At 34.8% G+C, this 22766-nt stretch overlaps 1 protein-coding gene across 1 annotated transcript; it reads left to right on the forward strand.

The window, feature by feature from the left end:
* The first annotated feature begins 804 nt into the window (after nucleotides 1-804).
* Nucleotides 805-15129, forward strand: LOC147410479 (casein kinase 1-like protein 2). Its single transcript, XM_086435855.1, has 14 exons — nucleotides 805-1200; nucleotides 1305-1345; nucleotides 2474-2543; nucleotides 2651-2799; nucleotides 2891-2986; nucleotides 3072-3142; nucleotides 9941-10002; nucleotides 10180-10243; nucleotides 10326-10410; nucleotides 10505-10631; nucleotides 10760-10842; nucleotides 10929-10992; nucleotides 12043-12185; nucleotides 14276-15129. The coding sequence occupies exons 1-14, from the start codon at nucleotides 1125-1127 to the stop codon at nucleotides 14579-14581; spliced, it is 1437 nt and encodes a 478-aa protein (XP_086291981.1). The 5' UTR covers nucleotides 805-1124; the 3' UTR covers nucleotides 14582-15129.
* Nucleotides 15130-22766: the final 7637 nt, after the last annotated feature.

A 22766-nucleotide genomic window follows, 5' to 3' on the forward strand; every position in this document is an offset into this window, starting at 1 on the left:
AGAAACCATACCAACCCAAATGTCTAAGAAAATCTACGTAAGTCCCCCATGAAATCCTCAAAGAAGACTTCTATAAACTAATGTCTTCTTTTCCTTGCAATGTAAAGACCATAATATAAAATGATCTCTTAAGGCTCCAAGTCTCTCTATTATTTAAAGTATTTATATATTAAAGTATCTTCCCACTTATATTTCTAATTCAACTTGATTCAATTTTAAAAAATATATATAAAATATAATATAAATCAAATATCTAAGTAAAATATGCATCATTTATCCTTATCCAACTGTTTTTTCATTATTAAAAAAAACTTACAATATATTATACTATTTATATATTAAATAAATAAAATATATTATATATTATTTCGAATCAGATATTATCGGATTCAATACATTAATATCTGAATCCGTATCTGATAAGGATTCGAATATATAAAACTATCCGAATCCAATATCCAAAATTTTCGAATAATATTCGATTTTTCGAATTTGAATTCTAATCGGATTCGAAATTTCGACTATCCATTGACACCCTTAAATTATTACCATGACTCATTTATTTATTTATTTGAGGTTGAAGATGAGGGCATTTAGGTCATTATTGAAGTAGATGGAGCTAAGGGAGTTTGACAGCAGTTTCAAACATAGGGGTATTTCAAGTATTCACCAAAAGATGGAGGAGAATATCTAAATCAATAAAAAAAAAACTCCACCAGGTTGTCGGTTCTAAAAAGTCCGCTTCGAATGGATCAAACGTGATGACGTGGCATCTCTCTCTCTCTCTCTCTTCATCTTTCTTCTTTATACCTCAATATTCTCCTGCAATCAAAACCTCCGTAAACCTAACTCCAGAAGAGAAACCCTAGATCTCCATCGAAATCTCTTCGTTTGGATTTCAATTGGTACCTCTCCAACCTTCTCTCAATTGATCCCACAAACATTTCTGTGATCTTATTTGGTACAATTGATTGTTTCTCGAGGCGATGAGCGTCGACCGAATTAGGTTTCTGTATTCGAATAATCGGAGAGGTTGAATCGTTGGAGAGTGATTTTTTTTGTAAATTAGGGTTCAAATTTGGAGTAAACGTATCAGTTTTGATTGTGATCTTTAGTTTTGTTTGATGGAGCCTCGTGTTGGGAACAAGTTCCGGCTCGGTCGTAAGATCGGTAGCGGGTCGTTCGGGGAAATCTATTTGGGTTCGTTTGTTTTTTTTTTGCTTCTAATTTTGATTTTTTTGTGTTAATTTATGATTTTTTTTCTTTTTTGGGAATTGTAATTGGTGAGTGAGCTGTTTTTTCAGGTACTAATACTCAAACAAATGAAGAGGTCGCCATTAAGCTCGTAAGTACTTGTTTTTTTAATTTTTTTCCCAATTTTACTCAGAAAAATCTGAACTTGTTTGTCTTCTCTTGTTAATTGGTTAGGTTTCTTCCATTTTTATTATCTGTTTGTTTTGATTATAACACTGACCAACAATTGAGGTTTTAGATTGTTTGATTTTGAAGAATTATTTATTTTCCATTCAAATATTTATGCCTGTGGCGGTGTTACCTGCTTTTCAAGTGCCATTGTCTGCCAAGAATCTATAATTTTGTTTAATACTTGTGCTTTTAAAAGCACATCTCTAGGCAGAACACAAGCCCACAAACACATTGAGCATTAAAAAAAAATTATACTTTAGATAAAGGGCCTGCTTGCTAAGTTGGTCAAAGTTTGCGAGTGTTGATACCACCAAGCTTTAAAATATAGTTTTGTATCAAAATATATCAGTGTTTCAATATTCCGAAATGATACAGGTAAAGAATCAAAATATTCATTGTTTCAATTCTGTTTTCGTCTGAGAGAGAGAGAGACCCCCTCCATGTTTTGGTAAATCCTTGTGTTTTTAAACTGATGACATTCTGAGAGATGTGTTTTGAATCTATCGATAATATATTGGAATGTATCACTATCGTTTTGGTGGTTGAGAAAACTGAAACATTAAAACAATACAAGATTTTTAACCATGGAAAACTAGAAATGGGTTCAAAGCCTGCCTTCACCTTCTAATTGCTAGACACTAACCCACTTTCTTATAAAAGAATTGAACCTTAGATGAAGGTACCTGCTTGCTAAGTTGGATAAAGTCTGTGAGTGTTGATACCACGACTTGGGTTCAAAGCGCGGCTTCACCTTCTAATTATTAACCACTAAACCGCTTGCTTCAAAAAAAAATAAAAATTGAACTTTAGATGACATGGAGTACTCAAATGATGGATGCTTAGTGACAACTATGTAGGTGTATGAATTGGCAAATTCAGCAATCCTTTTTTTAGCTTTAACCATGAATTGAACCTATGCTAGATGCGAGAAACATATCCTTTAGCAATGACATGGGATCCGATGCTTGTTTTAATTATTTTTTTGCAAGTGACACTAAATGTCATTTCTGCTTGAATTGCTAAGACCATGTTTCTTTTTTTTTTTCAGGAAAATGTCAAGACTAAGCATCCCCAATTGTTATATGAATCAAAGTTGTACAGAATCCTACAGGGAGGAAGTAATGAGAATCTTCATATTATGTCATTGACAATTATTTTGTTACAAGTTCCTGTGTTCATTTGTTTATTGTATTTTTCTGTTTGCATCTATTTTCAACTTTGGCAGCTGGAATTCCAAATGTGAGATGGTTTGGTGTTGAAGGAGACTATAATGTTCTTGTGATGGACTTACTTGGACCTAGTCTTGAAGATCTATTCAATTTCTGCAGTCGGAAACTGTCTCTGAAATCCGTTCTTATGCTTGCAGATCAGATGGTAGGTGTCCAATCAATTGTGTGCTCACTACTGTACTGTCTACCTTCCTTGCTACTTTCTCCATTTTCTGATTTCTCAATGTTTCTGGCAGATCAATCGAATTGAATTTGTTCATGCCAAATCTTTCCTACATCGAGATATCAAGCCAGACAATTTTCTTATGGGCCTGGGGAGACGTGCAAATCAGGTTTTAGTTTCATCTTAGCTTGGATGTCTTCATTCTCCTGAGCTATTTTGATATAACTCTTATGTTGTATTGGACTCACATGTAGGTATATGTCATTGATTTTGGTCTGGCCAAGAAGTACAGAGATACTTCAACCCACCAACATATTCCATATAGGTAAGTGGGATTAAATTATTAATGGTTATGCTTCTTGCTTATGTTTTGGAAGATATGCAGTTTTTTAAACTTAAAGGTTTGAAGTAGTTTGAACTATTGACATTATTCATATGAATCTGGTCTTCCGTGCTTCTTTCTTTGGGCTTTTTTGTATGTGAAAAGTTATTCATTTGTTTGTTTGTTTGCTTCTTCTTTCTTTCTTTTTTCCACTCCTTGTATGGGCTAACTATGCTGGTCAAATTCCACATGATCTTTATTGACGTAGTACAACCAAAACATTTCTCCCTAAATTTAATGTTATGATGAATTAATCTAAGGGTTGAAAACACAACTGGAACTGACCTATGGGCAGCAGTTAGATTATAGGACCTGTATGAAGCTGAGAACAATATGTATGGTTCTGCATTAGGTTTCTAGTTGATGGAAATCAGACTTGGGTAATTTTGTTCAATGGGGTAAAAAGTAGCAACATGACTAATGGTTTAAACAATTTCTGGGTTGGTGCAGAAACAGTCTGGGTTATGATTTGATGAGGTCTGCTACAAGGCTTTAAAAATGTTTTGGAATATGGTATTGGGATGGCTAAAGAGGGCTTGAAGTTAGGTTTGGGGTATTGCGTTTACACGGCTGGGTGAATAAGTCTTATCCGGGGTTCTGAGTTGATAACCATGGTTTAAAATCTCGTTTCGATCCAATGTTTTGGTTTCTTAAAAAACCGAAACGAAACCGAAACATATCGAAACATTTGATACACTCAAAACATTAAATTACCCTTTTAAGTAAAGTCTTTCATAGATGACTGTGATCAAAGGGGTATATTATCAGTTTGAAACACAGAGGGTTTTTCAAATATTAATGAACATATGGGGGGTTTTACTTAAATAGACTTAATCGTTCATAGAAGACTAAAGTCAAGAGCAGTTTTTCTTTAAAAAGCTGAACTTTTTTTTATAAAGAAAAGATGGTAAAATAAAAACCGAAGAAAAATAAGAGGAAGATGAAGACGAAGAGGAGCAGGAGGTAGGGGCGGGGGAGGAGGAGGAGGAGGTGGTGTAACTCTGGCAACCTTGCCCAGATTTCTCTCTCCCTTCTTCTTCTCTCCCCTTTCCCACTTTCTTCTTTGATTTTCCAGATCTTTTTCTTCATTCCTTGTTCTGTTCTCCCCTTTTTCACTTTCTTCTCTGATTTTTTAGAAAAATGACCGAGATTTTTGATATTTTCGGATCAAACATGTTTTGTCTCATTTTTTCAAAAACCCAAAATGTTTCATACGAAACATTATGAGACAAACCGATATTTTAAACTATGGATATAACAACAGAGAATAAATGTGAGAGTGGATAGATAAATAGAGATGTAAATCAAAGGGCATGGGGAGAGACAAAGCTAGAAGATTTCTTACTACATGAACTAACAGTCTCCCAAAACTATCAAAAAATGGCCAAATAATGGGCCTACTAAAAACAACTTGGACATGTAATAACCAGATTGAGTCTCACTTTAGAATTTAGTAGTCAAATAGAATCTTATGGGCTTCTGATGAGAACAATCAAATGGACCCTCCAATTGAGTTGCACAATTGGGCTGGTCAAAGTAACTTTACTCAGTTTAAAATTACAAACATGGGGACTGGCTATGAGGCGGGGGAAGTGGCATCCGTAGCACTGCTCTAATGATTATACTGAAAGGACAAGACACATAACTTTAGGGTGTTTAGAAAGATGCATTCAATAGAGAGTTTCATGATTCGGGAAGAATCAGTACCATCCTGGAACTTGGGTTTTAGAAGAAATTTTAGTTATTGGGAGGTTAATCAAATCATTAATCTCATTAACTACATGTTCCTCACATGCATAAACCCAGAGGAAAACCAAAGGATATGGAACATGCCTCGAGACGGTGACTTTTCATATTTGTTTCCAATCTCCTTTCCTGACATTTGCGGTATGGGGTCCAGAATTTCCTTCCGAAGTAAGTAGCATTCTTCATTTGACCAGTTCTTTTGAAGAGAATCCTTACCTTATATAAATCCTCTCGGGGGACGTTGTTGTGATAAATTTCTGTTTTCTGAGCAAGCCTAGTGGGGAAGATGCTTATCATATTCTCATCCATTGCCCATTTTCATTGAAAATTTGGTCCTATCTTTTCTCCTGGTTCAAAATTCTTTGGGTTTTTCCATCGTCCATTTCGTTATTACTTCATTCATGGATTTCTTTGGCCTTTTTTTCCCGAAAGAAAAGATCTTGTGGAGAATGAATCTCTTTGCGGTATGTTGGACCATATTTCAAGAGAGAGGAACAACTGGGCCTTTGAAGGGAAAATAGAACACAATTCAGGAAGTGATTATTAACACTTTGAGGTATACTTTCTTTTGGAGTAATGTTTTCAAGGAATATGATGAGTTTTCTTTGAGGGTTTTCCTTTTAGGTGGGATGGTTTATGCTGTATGAACTCTTACGACATGGTTTTGTGATTAGGAAATATGTGTTTTACCCTATTTTTCTTTCTTGCTTTTGTAATCTTTTGTAGCAAGCTCAATAAATGAATCATTTATCTATAAAGAAAATGATGGTTTTTTCACTTTAATGAAGTTTGTTGTCTGCCCAATTTAGCCCTTTAAAATTTAGCCACAAAGCTTAGTTTGATCTTAAAAACCAAAATAATTAGCTTGCTTGGAAAAATTAGAAAGGAAAGTTGGAAAATAACTAGCTGTGACTTTTGAGTTCTCACTGTGACAGACTTATTTGACAAATTTTGTGCGAATTGACATCCAGTGGTCTTATCTGTTGCACCATCTAAATTTGGTTTGGTAGCGCTCCATTTAGTAATAGAACTAAGAATAGTTGTGTGGGATTGCTTTTGCAATTTTGAAGGGAATCTTTGTAATGGGTGGGTAGATCCATATTTGTAATGGGTGGCTTGTATCCATCTGGGGGAACTAATAGCCAAGATTAGCAATAGGTTTAGCACTTCACTGTAGAGTCATATTTTAGAGTAGAGTCAGCTTTTGTTGAATTTGTGAAGAGAATAGAAAGAAAGCTTGAGAGTTTTTTTACTGTGAAAAGTGAGCACAGGGCCTGCCCCTTGTTTGGTGTAAGTATAGATTTCCACCCATCACAACAAGAAGGTTTGGATAGAATAACAACCTTCCAAGTCCCAACCACCATTGTTATGTAGAGAGAGCTAAGAGCTTCTCTTCTAAAGGTTGTGGGCAGAGTTTGGTTCTTCCCAACTTTCCCATATCTGATGTCTTAGCTTCACTACACCATTGTAATAGCAGTTGTACCTTCAGTCCCACCTTTGGTTTGCATCAATATGCAACTTTGTCACATTACCATCTTAATGGATTTTCCCTTTAAACTTTCTGCACTTCAAGGCAATGGTTGAGCACTTGATGAGTTTGGCATGTGTATTTAACTTTATTGCAGCCATGGTTTTACCCTTGAACCTAGGTTTTGGGGAACCAGTTGTTCTAGGCTTTGAGGGACAAACTGTGGAGTAATGGCCAATGCCTCCACACAGTTAGAGGTTTACCAGTGGGATGCCTTTTGTCAACATGATTACTTCTTTTAATGAAACTATTTGATCCTTCTTCTAAAAGAATTTTTGAATTTTGACGCCATTGAAGCCATGTTTTCATCGTCCAGGTCACTCACATCATCTTCCTCAACAACAGTTTTATTAATGAGTTTGGGAGGAAGATTGAGATGACACTTGTTTTGCTTGTTTAGAGAATGGCTTGGAGGAAGAGGTCTTTAGGACCGTTGTCTTCCCTTTTGAAGGAGGACCTGCTAGATGGATCTCAAATGTAGTGAGCAAACCAACGAGTTCTTCAACCATTATGGTTTCCACATCTCAGTATTTTTCATTTGAGGTTATCTTAGCGGCGAACCTCTTAGGTAGGGATCTAAGAATTTTGGCATAAATCCTACCTTATGGAACAAGTTTTCCTAGACAGAACATGGAATTACAAATGTGACTAAGTTTAGCATAGAATTCCTGGATGTTCTCATTTTCTTCCATTCTAATGTTTTCAAATCGAGTACTAAGGAGTTGGAGTTTGATTTCTTAACTACGTTGGTGCCCTCATGTACAGTTTCTAGGATTTTTCAAGCTTGTTTTGCAAACAAACAGGTGGATATTTTTTGAAATTCATATTTGGTTATAGCAGTGTGTACAACATTAAGTGCTTTAAAATTGTTGCAACTGTTAGTCTTTTCTTGTTCGGTCCATTTATTTGATGGCTTTGGGACCTGATATGGAGGCACCATCTTTTTCAATGATGTTGATGGGTGATTCCCACCCTTCTTCTATTATGTTCCATATATCACGACTCAAAGAATTGATGTACATCATCATTCTAGTTTTCCAAAATGCATATTTTGAGCCATCACAAATAGGAGGACGAGATGAGGACCACTTATCGGGCTTAGACATGATTCAAAGCATCTTGGATCAACTCAAGGTTGCTTGACCTTTCGAGAATAACCTGCTCTGATACTAATTGAAATTGCGGGCTTTATACCATGTTTAGTCCTAGTGAGGGGTGAATAGGACAAATAAAATTTTCTTTTAAAACACCTAATTTCTCTAGGTAAGTCAAATGACAAATTTAAGTCACCTAGAGCTATTCACGAAGTCCCAAAGCAATCAAGGTCTCAAGTTTCTAAAACAATAGTAATACACTAGAATATGAGCATTCAAAACATGACATTCATGGCACAAGCATTCATGACATACTTATCATCTGAGTATAAGATATTGTGAGAGCATAAATGAAATAAGAGATGCAAGATTTATAATGATCTGGCAACTTGCCTACATCCACTCCCAAGATCACCTACCCCAAGGTCTTGGTGTTCACTAATCAAAGAGGTTTTAGGTTCACCTCAAACCTTACATTGAGATTTTTCCTTAGGCTAAATCACAAAACCTTCTTGTCTGATTGAGGTAGCACCTACTCAAAATATGAGTTTTATCCTAAAGAAACTCAAAACCTTGTCACTTGATAATAGTCCTAGACTTAAGCAAGTGTTTGGTTTTTGACCATGCAAAACCAAGAAACTCCAATAGAAGGTTTTGAAATTAAAATCAAATTTACAAGGACGACTCAACTGACAGATCTTCCAATCAAGCTCTTAAGTTCTTTAAGCCCTTGTTTTCACTCCGTCTGTCTTCTCATTTTGCTCCTTGCTCCTAGAGTCTACAAATGTGTGTGCAAAGGAAGGTTTGATGGTGGAAGTGAGATCAAATGAGAGGTCTAGAGAGATAGAAGGTGGGTTCAACTAATGCTAGGCTCTCATAGAGGTTAAGGATGCTTCAAGGTATATAGGAGGCTTGGGAGCTCAAATAATCAACTGTTGATCAAAGACCAAACAAAGCTAAATGCTTCAAATATATAGAAATTAGTTGGGCAACGACTTTTTGTCGGTGTTATTATCAAATTGGCGGTGGCACCGTCAGAGGTTCAATGGTAAAAAATATGACAGTAGGACACTATCGGTGGAACCTTTGGAAGTTGACAGTGGCACCCACAACATACTGGGGGTGGCACCCCCAGAATCAGCCTTCTACCATCGTTAGTGCTCTGGAAATGCCAATTCTGGCGGTGGCTGGAGTTGCCACCTCTAGCAGTTGCCGAGAGAACCTCATACCAGAGGTTTTGGCATGTTTTAACTTTGATCGGGGTGATGGGTATACCTATTTGATTCAAATCAAAGTTCATCTAAAGTGTGTCGGGATGGTCTGGGTGGTCCAAATCCTGTTATGCACACAATTGGTCGAATTCTGAATGTGTCTTCGTCAGTGTCTTCACATGTTTTCCACGTGTCATCGTGTATCTTCCAATGTATATAGACTCAACACACATCAAAATCTCGGGATTGACAAAAATCAAGGTTCTAACAAGAAACAATCGTTATGGAGACAACGTTGGGAGACAAAATTTATCCTATCTGGCTTAAAAGGTTTGGATTGGGGTTATTTTTGTGAGTCATCCTCACAAAAAATCAGCCCAATCTGAAACTTTTAACCCCATAAAAAATGGTTGACAAATTAATGGTAAAAAATTGACGGTCCATGATTCTAAACCCCTTTTGATGGGGTTAAAAGTTTCAGATTGGGCTGATTTTTGTGAGGATAATATCCGCACCATAGAGATCATCCTCACAAAAAATCAGCCCAATCCAAAATTTTTAAGCCATATAGGACGAATTTTGTCTCCCACGATGTCCCCCGAACAAGACCCTATATATATATATATATATATATATATATATAGGGTAGCGTTCAAGGGCAAACTTTTTGGCAAAACATTTTCAAAACATGGGTTAGAGGTTTTGGAATGGGCTGATTTTTGGTGAGGATGATCTCTACGGTGAGTAGATCATCCTCACCAAAATCAGCCCATTCCAAAACTTCTAACCCATGTTTACCAGTTGAAAAATCGTGGACCGTCCATTTTTTGTAAACTGTTTTTGATGGGGTTAGAAGTTTTGGAATGGGCTGATTTTTGGTGATGATGATCTCCTCACCATAGAGATCATCCTCACCAAAAATCAGCCCATTCCAAAACCTCTAACTCATGTTTTGAAAAATGTTTTGCCAAAAAGTTTGCTAAAAAGTTGGCCATTGAACGCCCCCCATATATATATATATATATATATATATATATATATATATAATAAAATAACCTCTCTCTCTCTCTCTCTTTTATTTTCTTTTTCTTTTTCTTTTTCTTGTTTATATACTTCTTAGGATTGTGTAAACCAAAGCAAGTTTATTTGGTGAATACTGCAGGGAAAATAAGAATTTGACTGGAACCGCACGATATGCAAGCATGAACACGCACCTTGGCATTGGTAAGTTATATACCTTTTATGGTCGTAGGCTTCTTGAGCAAATGTCAGTCCACAAAGCATTTTATTACCAGTCAACGGTTGTTATCGTACAACATTCAGCTACTTATTTGGATCATTTGGCTCAAGTCCTACTGTTGAGCTTGTATATTTATTTATTTTTTCAATCTTGGATTGCAGAACAAAGCCGGAGGGACGATTTAGAATCTCTCGGATATGTTCTTATGTACTTCCTAAGAGGAAGGTGGGTGTATCTTGCCAGACCTGCTTCATTAAGATTCACTGATCTCTGTCATTTGTTTAGTTTTGGCTTGTTCTTTCTGTAGTCTTCCTTGGCAGGGACTGAAAGCAGGAACCAAAAAACAGAAGTATGAGAAAATTAGTGAGAAAAAGGTTTCTACATCAATTGAGGTAATTTATGTTTGAATATAAATTTGGATCTTACCCAGCATGGTTTGCATGTTCGAGGGAATCATAACTGGCAAGTTGACCATCTTCTTGTCAGGCTTTATGTCGGGGTTATCCTACAGAATTTGCGTCATACTTCCATTACTGTCGATCACTACGATTTGATGATAAGCCAGATTTTGCTTATCTGAAAAGAATATTCCGTGACCTTTTTATTCGTGAAGGTGAGTTTTTCAACTCTTTTATACTTATGGTATGAATGTCTAGTGCCACTTCTCTGAGTTTCAAGCAATCTCTGCCGGAGAAACATCTATTCCCTTTATAACCTCATCTTTGCATGTTTTCCTTGCAGGTTTTCAGTTTGATTATGTTTTTGATTGGACCATTTTGAAGTATCAACAATCTCAGATTGCCTCTCCTCCTGCACGTGCTCTTGTAATGGATTTTGTAGCACTATTGTGGTTCACTTATTTTGATTCCTTGACAATATTGCGTCTGAATATTGACTTAGCATTTCTTAGGGTGCACCTGCTGGTACAAGTTCTGGGATGGCCCCTGCTGTTGCCAATGCTGACAGACAGACAGGTAATTTATGAACTTCGTTTTTTCTTTCTTTTCTTCATTGATCATATGGAATCTAATAATGGTACATGGGTGCAAACTTTCTGCATGTGTTCTTTATTTGGCATCCAATCATGGTACATGGATGTAAACTTGGTTCTTTTGGTTTATCTGTATCACAAAAACTTTCTCTTCACGTGCATGCTTTTATCATTTGCTCCATGGATGTGAAATTTCTTCTCTGTGCATCCTTCAACTGAAGCTACTTTTTTTTTCTGGACGTTTCTGTATTTTATTCACGGTGCTTGCATTCATCCTGCATTTCCTGATCTTATTCCACCCATACTCACCTAGTCTGTGAGTACAGGTTTAAAACGACAAGGGAAAATGTCATAAATAAAAAGAAAAAAATGTATTATATATAATATATTAGGCATTTCTTCTAAGTTTTTGACATTTTAGAAAAAAAAAAAAAAAAACTCTATTTAAAAAATTAACCATAACACTAAGACATTATCGTCTAACCCCACATTAAATTAGATTCTTTTTTTTTTTTTTTGTGTATGACGGGGGTGTTTGGACCCAAGGCTCGACTAGCAATGGCAATGCAACTGGCCTCTTAGAGCACCATATCTTGCCCAAATCCCCCGGTACATGCAATGCCCCACAAACCACACATACCAGGTAAGCTAGGATAAATCCCTGTGAGTGGCTAACGAGGGGGTGTGAACTCAAGATCTCTCCCTTTTTGGGTGGAAGCCATGGCCACTACGTTTTTGAATCATCAAATCTTGTATTATTTGTTAAATCCCAATTAAAAAGCTAAAACAAATTTTTTTTTTCTTTCTGTTCTTTTTATTTATTTATTTATTTATTTGGCATGAAAATGTGTTTTTATACATTTATCTCTAGATGAATAAAATGCATTTTTTATGCATCTTTTTTCAAAAAAAGAACAAAAAGAACAGGACTTTTTTTGTGACTATGTTTCCATCCACCATTAGGTGAACGAATGTGTGTTCCTCTTTCATCCCCACGAGTTTAATACTTGTCGCTTTTGTAACTTTGTCCCAGGTGGTGAAGAAAGAAGACAACTAGGCTGGTCGTCGATTGATCCTTCTCGTAGGAGGGTCCCGGTGGCAGGTATAAATGTTGGAAGCTTATCTAAGCTAAAAAGTCCAGTTGCAAGCGATTCAGCTGGTACCAAAGATGCCATGGTAAGTCAGTTTGGTTTTGGCAATGTCAGGATGATAAAAGCTATGTTGCATAAAATAGCTCATGTAGGAACTTCTGTTTCATGCTTAGTGGATGAATGTTACGTTTTTTTGGCTTGCTATATTGTTACACTTTCCAATGTACAGGAGAAGTAAGCATTTCTTGCATTAGTGGTGTCATGGAACAACTTCTGTTTCATGCTTAGCTGATGAAATTTGTTACTTCTATATTGGTTACATGTTCCAATGTACTTGAGAAAGAGGCATTTCTTGAATTAGTGGGGTGTTATGTACCAAAAAGTCCCCTCATTGCGGATATGGACCGTTTAGGACACTTTTTATAAAATATGAGACTAAGGAGGATCTTTTAATGATTTTTTCTATAAAATACCTAAACTACCCTTATACATAGCTTGGAAGAACCATCATTTATTTGAGAGGTGGCCCACCATATTTTGGTGAGTATTTGAGATGCCCCTAGATTTAAAAATTTTATGCATACTCCATGACCTTGGTCTGCTTTAGTAATTATGAAAATGACCAAAAAGCCCTTATATATATTTTTTGAAACTTTCCAAGCCTAATGATCTTCAACCCACTAAGATGTGATGATGATGCTGGTCATGATGATGACATAATCATATAATTAGGATGAATATGATGAAATCATGATGATGGTGGTGGTGATGATCATAATCATAAATATGATGAGATTGAATGATGATATCATGGTGGGTTGATGAAGATGGTATGATGATGATGATCACATCATCATCGATATCATGCAAGATTGAAAGACAATTGGTTTTGGAAGGAAAAATATCAGGTTTTTTTTTTTTTGTCATCTTGTTGGACACTTTTCATTAATTATAAGAGAAGACCAAGATCAAGGGAACTGTCTTCAATTTTAATTAATACTAGTATTTTTTATATTTATATGTGGAGAGGTATTTCATCAAATTTTTTGTTGTTGTTGTTGTAAAAACTGATTTGAAGAGACTTTTTAAGACAATTTTAAAGTGAAAAGATGATTCAAGGAGTGTTTTAGGCATTTTATTAAAAAATCCTCCAAAATATCCTTAGGAGGACATTTTTTAATATAATTTGTCCTTTATGGTCTGTATTCCATGTGAGGGGACTTGTAAGTAAATATTTTGAAAAATCAAGCCTTCACGGTCATTTGTGCCAATATAATATCCTATAATGCTGTTCTTTAACGGTACCGCTATAAGCAAGGGAGCTGTGTTTTAGCATCAAATGATTCTATGTTCCAATTTTCTTTCAGATTCTTTCTATGGGTTGGAGCATACTGTACACAAATTTTCTAGACTAATCACCAACAAGAACTAATTGATTTCAGGCTAAATTAGTTTGTTGGTTTAGAATAAAAAATGTTGTCTTATCTTGGCATAATTGCTTTGCTAACTGAATTCAGCTTTCCTACTAAACTGAGTGTCTTTATTTATATTTATTTTTTTCCATTCGATTGGAGTATGTCATCATCTTCATTGTTGTCTTCATTGTAGTCAACATCTTCTTTGTAGGTTTTTTTTTTTTTTTTTTTTTTTTGTGGGGGGGGGGGGTCAATACCAGTCGGATTGCCATTGTAGAACATCAGTGTGCTACCTGCCAAAGAGGCTATGGTTCCGAAGTCATATTCACTGATAAATTTTGACCTATATCATCTCAAAACTCTTACAGAAATGATTTACCTCTTATTATATAGGTTTCATACTCACTATGGAAGCTTTCCTTGTCCATTTACGTGATTACTGTTTCTCCAAGATTTTCACCATCAGTTATGTTCTAATGCAATGTTCCCATTCCATTGTTCCTAATTCCTGATTTCAAAGTCACTTCTATCCATGGAAGGGATCTTCTCGGTTGACAAGTCCGTATATGACCTGTTTCAAATAATTAAGTACATTTCTTGTTGAATGGATTTAAATGGTTTGGTAAATCTTAGCTCCTCTATTTGTGTGTAACTTCAAAGTACATGATGCTGTGTCATTGAACTTATGAGATTTTTTTTTTTTTTTTTGGTAACATTTAGTGTCTGATGTCAGTAACCTATTATTCTTGAACCTATGCAGCTATCTAGTTCCACGTTTTTGGGACGATCAAGTGGATCATCAAGGCATCCTGCTGTGTCCAGCAGCCGTGATGCAATGATCAATGGGAGTAATTCTGATCTATCTCGTCCTCGAACTGCAGACACGAGCCCGAGACTATTCCGTAAGGCCACCGCAAGCGGACAGAGAAATTTGCCTCTTGGTTCTTCAGAGCCTAAGCGGTCTTCCTCTGGTAGGAACATTACTACAAACACAAAGAACTATGAATCCACTCTGAAGGGCATCGAGTCCTTGAATTTCGACAATGATGATAGGTTGCATTATTAAATGCCTGCCACACCAATCAGCCTGCCTCACTTCACTTTTGTAAATCATAAACTGATGTATCATGCAGTTAAAAGAGTGTAATTGTGGTTTCTTTGAGTTTTGTTAAAGGGAACCTGTGATATGGTGGTCGCAGAAGGCATTTTCAAGGCTACACAATAAAATGAAAACAAGATGCCGAGGAGCTGAAACCAACTGAAGTATTTGTGTTGGTATGCCTTTACTTTTATTTACGTTTTGATTTCCCTTTTACCACAATGTTCCTTTAAGGTTTCATCTACATCATAAGACATGTTTGTCGCACGGAATATTTCCAACACTTTAGGCTACATTATTTGTATCCATTTTTCTTTGTTTTTTTTACGGTACTCTGTAACATGAATGCTAGAAATTGCATGAGAGATTGTGCTGCACCTATGTCATAGGGGTACCCTTTCATGCTGGAGATTCTCCATGTCTAGATACCTTGTAGTTGAATTTTTGGATCTGTGATGAGGTTGTTGAATCCAACGTTAGGTTGTAGAATGAATAGGTAACAGTGATGACGATAATGGTGATTATTAGGGTCTAATGTTGCATCTGATGTGTGAGACATTTCTCTTGCCAGCCCTAGTGGGAATCCATTACTTCATCGGTTAGACGAGGTTTTGAATGCATGGGTATCTCTCTCTTGATTTCTCCTTTTAAGACTGGGTTTGTTGACCCCCACAAGACAAAGAAATGCAAATTGGCCTTGACTTAATTCAACTTTTTGTGTCATGGCATGGTGGTCAATTGGAATGTTGGGTTCAAAAAAGTTGTTAACTAAAATAGAATTTAATGCCTAGGCAATCATGAAATAAGTTCATAAAATAGGATGTTGAGATGGAAATGGCAAGATCTATATCATTATAATAAGAACTAATGCAACAATAATTTTTTTTATTTTTTATGGTAGGAATAAAAAAAATCACTCCTTGGGATTAATAAAATTGCCATTGGATTTGGTTCAACTTGATCCAATCTAAATCAAGTAGTTTGATCACTCGAAGGGTCCGACTCGTTATTCCATCATAAGGTAGTTCGGCCTCCTCAAGGAACCCCGACTCCTTGTTATTTTCATCCGAAGGAGGTTTGGCCTCTTCAAGGAGTTGACATCGAGCTTCTACTACTTCTACTGCGCCTACTCAGCAGTTTATGCAGTTGTAATCTCTGGTTCGTTGAGCTATTACTTTTAAATATGGTTCCATGGCTTGCTCATCTGGAACCCGATCAGGAGATCTCGATCTAACTACCCACATTTATAGTGGGTATTTAAACTAAGCCCAAAACTATTTCCAATTTTTTGGGCCTTAAAATACGGGCAAGCCCAATAAGGATTAAGACACTAATATTGCTCCACAGATTTTTGGTATAGTTCCCCAGTTCATCACAGTGAAATGTTTTAAATTGATTCATGTTTCATCACCACTTATTATTGTTGAGCTCACCATTTTTTTGAGTTCTATAATTTTTATTGTTGATCTTGAAAATTTTTAAAATTGTTGAACTTGTATGATCCACCATTTTTTTTAAAGATCGATCAAAAAATATATGAAAAGATCGATCAAAAACTTGACATAACAATTTGTCTAGATTTTTTAAAGTCAAAAGAACCATCTTTAAGCAATTTTCTTCCAAAAACGAAGCAAAAAAATTGGAAAAAAAATCCCAGTTTTCTACTTACGTCTTCAAAATCTTTGAAAATGACTTTTCCTTTTCAAATCCTTAATGTCAAAATAAAGTCTCCTAAACTCAATTGGGGTGCCTAAAATTCAATTTTTTGGATGAAAATGTCGAGTTTGATTTCAATAGTGAGAAATGTAAGGAGTGAGGTTCATAGACTTATTAAAAAGAAAAGTTTTTCTAAAAAGACTATTAAGAGAATCCTTAAAAGTTAGGGACTATTTAGACTAATTTTCTCCGCTACAGACCTTTTAAGTAAATTTCTCTTAATTATTTGATTCGTTGATTTAATTAACTGGTCCTTGATGTGGTGGTGAATTTTTTGAAATATCGGAAATTTGGTGGCGTCATAAATTTAAAGGAACACGAGTCCTCAAATCTTGACAATCTGAACTCAAACCATGTAAATCTCCTAACTGAACAGTTAAAATTTCAAAACCGATTACATATAAACGAGCCAGCTCCAACCATGGTTTCAAAACTCGTCCGAGATCGAGACGTATCGCCCAAGTCGTCTTGGTGTCTCCCAAAAACGAGATGGATAGAAAAGTCAATGTTGATTTTTCTCATTGTTGAACGAAATGTCTCAAACGTATAGGAAAACTCATCCGAGATGACTCAGTCTCGTTTATGGACAATACGAGACGTAAAAACGAGTTTTAAAACTATGACTCCAACTAAACATGAGCAAAGCAATAACATGAAAAATGAAGTCTTTAGAACCCAAACAAACACAAGTAAATAAGTCTTATGTTAGAAAATTTTCAATGCAACATCTTTTACATATAAAACGTCCAATTGAGGCCAAGCCCGATGTTTTGTATTTGATTGTTAGAATCAAGTACTCCAATCTACAAATAAATTTATTTCAACAAGCCGAGGTAATCAAAGAATCTTGTGTAAATCAAATTAGAGAATAAAATAACATACAATTACAACACAATACTTCACATACACCAATAAAATCTATTAGCGAACTTCTTGACCAAACTCTACAAGAAAACCATACAATGGTGCTCAAGTATGCAAATCCACTCTACCCCCACCCACCTATTCTGATTTGTGGAGCTTGATGGTACTGGTTAACAAGGAGGTACTATAATTTGTAATTGCAAGTTTTTCTTCATAGTGGAATCTGTGTGATCCATGGACGTACCTTAGTCTAGAAGGAACCACGTAAAATCTCTTTGTTTCTCTGTGATTGTATCTTGTGTTTGATTTTTCGATTCGTTTTTTTTGTTTCGATTGCACATATTTTCTTAACACCACCCACCTTGGGTCTCAAGGTTTTTAGCTAGAAAAAGAAAAACTTGTAGAGATTTTTCCTTCCTATCTCTAAAAATCCTCATCTCTTCCCATAGTGTACATAGAGCATACCAGGAGGGGATCCTCTGTAGTACTCTTTCATGCAGTTCCCTGATGAGTGTCTAAATGTTCATATTTTACCATGTATTTTGAGGGCACTTATCCGGTTTTCTTCTGCAAAACTCCAGTTTTATACATAAAAGTCAGGCATGTGTCTATTTCTATGCCTTCCACATATTATTTGATTAAACATGACATATTTGAATGCATTATTATTTAAATGAGGGAGCCTAATTGTGAACGATTTATTTTGTAGGATTCTCAATCCAACTAAACAAGAATAAGGACCCAAAGTGCAAAATTGAGAGTCCCTCTACACTCAAGGCATCATAACAAGAAATCACACCAAAGATGAGCCAACTTCACCTTGGTATAGATAAAAGTCACATTGGTGAGGTTGGGTGATATCACCTTGCCCATCTACGTTCCAGAGTTGCCTCTCACGTCTTAATGATTGCAATTGATGAGCTCACATGTGTACCACTTGAGAAAGTTCTGTAGAAGCCTATAAAAAGACCCCTTGGAGCTCAATTGAAAGGGTGAATCTCTTGTAATTAGTAGAAGTGGGTTCGAGTGGGTTTTCTTCTCCATTTCTTCTATAGTTTTCTACAAGTGAAGGAGAGGAATTGTGTACTCAAGACCTTGTGATTTAAGGAAGATCAATTTACTTTATATTTCTCTTTTTCTTTTTTATCTTCTTAATTTTGTAAGGATGAGAGGCTAATTCCTTCCATTAGAGAGGTTTAGGAAGCCAAGAGAAAGATGATATAATTTTCTTCCTAGTTATGTTTAATGTATATGGTTCAATCTTAAATAGTTTCAAATTGGATCATGCTTAGCCTAAATAATTAGTCATCGAGAATTAAGTTTTCTAATGGAAGAATTCATGGTTTTTTATCTTTTTATCTTGTTCTTCAATAAATTATCTTCTGATCCATGTGCATTTGATTGTTAAATGGATTGAGATAAGAGAGGATTGAAGTTAAATAGTAACTTTGAGATTTTGATTTAAATGTTCTTGATGGATCTTTTCTAATGTTTTCTCATTAGTATTTCTTTCAATTCAGTAATTTTTGTATTTTCTTCATTAAAATTTTAAATCAAACTTCATTTTAATTTTAAATTCTTTAAAAAGTTAATCAAGTTGTTTCTCTTGATCTTTTGAGTGCCATACACTATCCATGTGGATTTAGAGCCCTTACTTGTCGATCAATTAAGGAAAATTTTATTTGTTTTCACTTCTATCAGTAGCTACGCGTACCACGACTAACATTCCCTGTAGTGAATTTTAAATACTACAAAATTAAAGGTTGAAAAGAAAAACAATACCTCAAGCGTCTGAGGATCATGGTGCAAATTGGATTTGAAAAAAAATTAATTTTATAAGCTTGATCTAAGGTTTTTAAAATGAACGATCCGTGAACTCCAATGTTTTAATGACTAGATTTGTGCATCTTTATGACTTGGCGTTTTATCAACCGTTGAGATCCGCTACAAGGAATTGCAAAGAAAAAAATACTTCAGAGGATCCTCTCTCGAGCATACCCAGCTAGATTTCTACCCAAAATACCTCTTAAACTATATATACATAGGGGAGTGTTCGACAAACAATCTTAGGGGGACAACGTTGAGAGACAAAATTTGTCCTATATGACTTAAAAGTTTTGGATTGGGTTGACTTTTTGTGAGGATGATCTTCATGGTGAGAAGATCATCCTCACAAAAAATCAGCCCAATCTAAAACTGCTAACTCCATCAAAAGTGGTTAACAAAGTTGAAGAATTGTGGACCATCGATTTATCTTTAATTTGTAAATCACTTTTGATGGGTTTAGCAATTTGAGATTGGGCTGATTTTTTGTGAGGATGATCTCTTCGTCAAACTGATCATCCTTACAAAAACTCAGCCCAATCTAAAAAATTTAAGTCATATAAGACAAATTTGTCTTTCAACATTGTCTCATTTCAATTGTCTATTGAACACTATGGAGATGAGAGAGAGAGAGAAGAACCAAACTCTGTAATCTCCTCTTGATAGAAAATCAAAGGTTACGATATAATCATAAAAAAAATAGAATATCAACTTTGTTCTTCATTTTGTTTTAATAAATCGTCAAAATAAATTTAAATGCTCAAAATTAATAGTATAGCATTCTCCATTTGTCATCCATAAGAAAAAATCATCGAAAATGATCGCTGTTAGAAAACTTAACTATGTGAAGAAGATGAGAAAAAAGGTAGTTTGGGTATTTCAAAAATATTATAACGTGAGATGAGGTTCAGGGACTATAAAGAAAAGAAAAATTTATTAAATGGAATATTAAGAAACCGCCAAAACTTAGGGATTATTATTATTATATTTTTTTAAAGAAATCCCTCCACTGGAGTCCCTTTAGTAATTTTCCCTATAATTTACAATATCTAGCATTCCTTTAAAGATAATGCTAGTTTTCTTTTGAAGGTATGATCATCTAGCTTGGTTAGTGAATTCTATGGGTGATCTCTATAAAAAATGTAATGCGGATATTACTTTTTTAATTTAGAATTTTGGTTTTGACAATAATCAACTCCCCCTTCTTTCATTGTGTTAAATAAATTCAAAAACGAAATTTTATAAGTTTTTAATGCTTCTTTTAGGCTCCAACTTTTTTTCTCAAGTATCTCACATCGTATATCCTAATGTGAAAGTAGGGGTGTCAATGGGTACCCATTTAACCGAAAGTTCATAGAATTTTATCCTTTTTTTAGTGTAACTAAATAGAGTCGGGTCTAAAATGGAATTGAACTGATAGGAATGAAATCGTTAGGTTCTATCCAATGGGTGGATACCCGGAATCGATGGGTACTCGTGATTTTTTACGGAACAGACCCATTGACACCCATATGTGAAAGTGTGTAGGAATTAGGGGTGTCAATGGGTTAGGTTTGGGTCGGTTCCATGAATACCTTGAATCAGACCTGAACTTTAGCATTGGTTTCGGTTTCGATTGATATTAATTCTGGAATCAAAACCGACCCAACAAATACCCGATACCCATTGGGTACCAGTTAATATAATATATTTTTTTAATCTAACTTAATTTCTAAGGGTCGTTTTGCTCAAATGGATTACCACATTAGCAATTCAACATCACAATCCTCTAAATTTAATCCAAAAATTCATTAAAAAAAATCAAAAAATAATTTATTTTGGACTTGATCCAAGGTTTTGAGAATGGACGGCTACTGAACTTCCACCTAACTTTTTAAAATTTATTTCTCAAATTCAACGATGAAAAATAAAAAAATTTGAAATGTTTTTTTTTTCTTCAAAGTTCATAGAATTTTGTCCTCTACAATCCTAAATCATCGGATCATATGTTTTTTTATGTTAGATAAGACCAAGGAGCCTTAGAAAGGGTGAAAGCCTCACTAACTTAGTTAGGCTAGTCAGACTCTTCTATTTGTTTTTACTGCTTAAACTTTGAATGGGGTGTTTTAATCTTTAAAAAGATTAAAGATGAGAAAAATCTAACTTATAAGCATGTGAGTGCAATTCTGTTCTTTTTTTATATTGAAATTTGAGAAGGGGAAAGAGAATATGAATAGAGGTTTAGAAAATAGAAAGGGTTGAGACTTGAGAATTAAGTTATTTAAATGAGAAGATATTAAATATTGAAATATCTCTCCATAATTATTAATTACTATTAATTAATTATACTACTAAATAATAAATATAAACATCATCTTATATATATAAAACTTCCTATTTACCCAATGCGTACCCGATGGAAACCCAATTCTTAATGGATTCTTAAAATTACTACCCATAATTGATCCGAAAATCAATCGGGTCTCTCATAGTGAACTCAAAACCGATTAATCGATTTTGGGTACATCGGGTAATTGAGTACCCATTGACACCCCTAGTAAGAATCATAAATACTTTTCTAATATGCGATATGAGGTACAATCTTGAGGCCACTCTAGCACAACTTTTTTTTTTAAAGGACAATTTTAGGGTTCAAGAAGTCTACCTACCCTAAGAAAGATATTCCCTAGGGATTTCCTTGTGAAGCTGATGCCCAGACAAATGGTATTTATCTTCCCATCATAACTATTAGTTGGACAATAGAATTTTCCCTTTTATAATGATTTTTCTAATGTCCAATGCATTCTATATGTAAAACTCTATATTATATTAGTAAATGGCCACAAAAGACATTTTTCTCCGTTCTCTTTATATTCACGTCTCTTCTTTGATCGATTAGGGGAATGACAAGTTTTTGATGGAAAAATTATATTTGATTTTTCATATGGATTTTGTAATTATAGTATGGGCCGAGAACACCATACATAGATTCTAAATAAATACAACATATCTCAACTGATAACTCAATGACACAAAAATTATATGTATGGCTTCAACTCTTCAATTTGTGGAAACAAATTACATATTCACAAGGAATTATAGAACCTATGCACATACAAGCTACATGAAATAACCTGCAATTCCATGTCATGTATACATGTAATTGATAAAACACCTCATTAATTTCACATGTTTTTGAAGTTTTCTTTCTATCTTTAATACAAGTACTTTAATCCATGCTTATGACTCGTCATCACTATGGTTTTAAATCTCGATTGAGACCACTCATTCAATATGTATTGATATTGTCCACCAACCAGACAAATAGAGAAGTCAAACATATCTGAGGAGATTCAAAATTGATTCATTTTTCTCATTATTGAAGAAGACAACTCAAACATATCAAAAAAGTTGTTCGAGACAACTTCCCCTCGTTCATGGACGAGATGAGAAGTCAAAACAAATTTTAAAACCATGGTCATGACATCTTTAATGAATTTTTGTAATCTCCATATCTATCACAAACAATAATTTTGTAATGTGATTGTTAGATAATTCTAAAATAAATGTGATTTTCAAATCTAACTTCGATATTGTATCTAGAGTCAACTCTTATTGATAAACCCATAAATACATATGATTAGAGGTAATGATCATATAAATTTAAATAGAAATTAAAGAATATAGCAATTCTGAAGGGCACATTCTCGTTGTTGAGACTTTTGTGTCTTTAATTAATCTTAAAAAAGGCCGACAAAGTCACGTTGTG

The sequence above is a fragment of the Akebia trifoliata genome, chromosome 1, assembly GCF_017979445.1.
Source record: "Akebia trifoliata isolate Shusen 1 chromosome 1, ASM1797944v1, whole genome shotgun sequence".
NCBI lineage: Eukaryota > Viridiplantae > Streptophyta > Magnoliopsida > Ranunculales > Lardizabalaceae > Akebia > Akebia trifoliata.

Excerpts from the sequence above, each read along its gene's own strand:
- LOC147410479 (XM_086435855.1), top strand. The coding sequence starts at position 1,125 with ATGGAGCCTCGTGTTGGGAACAAGTTCCGGCTCGGTCGTAAGATCGGT. Across the intron at positions 1,346-2,473 it reads AAGAGGTCGCCATTAAGCTC|GAAAATGTCAAGACTAAGCA; the intron begins GTAAGTACTTGT and ends TTTTTTTTTCAG. Across the intron at positions 10,003-10,179 it reads GAACACGCACCTTGGCATTG|AACAAAGCCGGAGGGACGAT; the intron begins GTAAGTTATATA and ends CTTGGATTGCAG.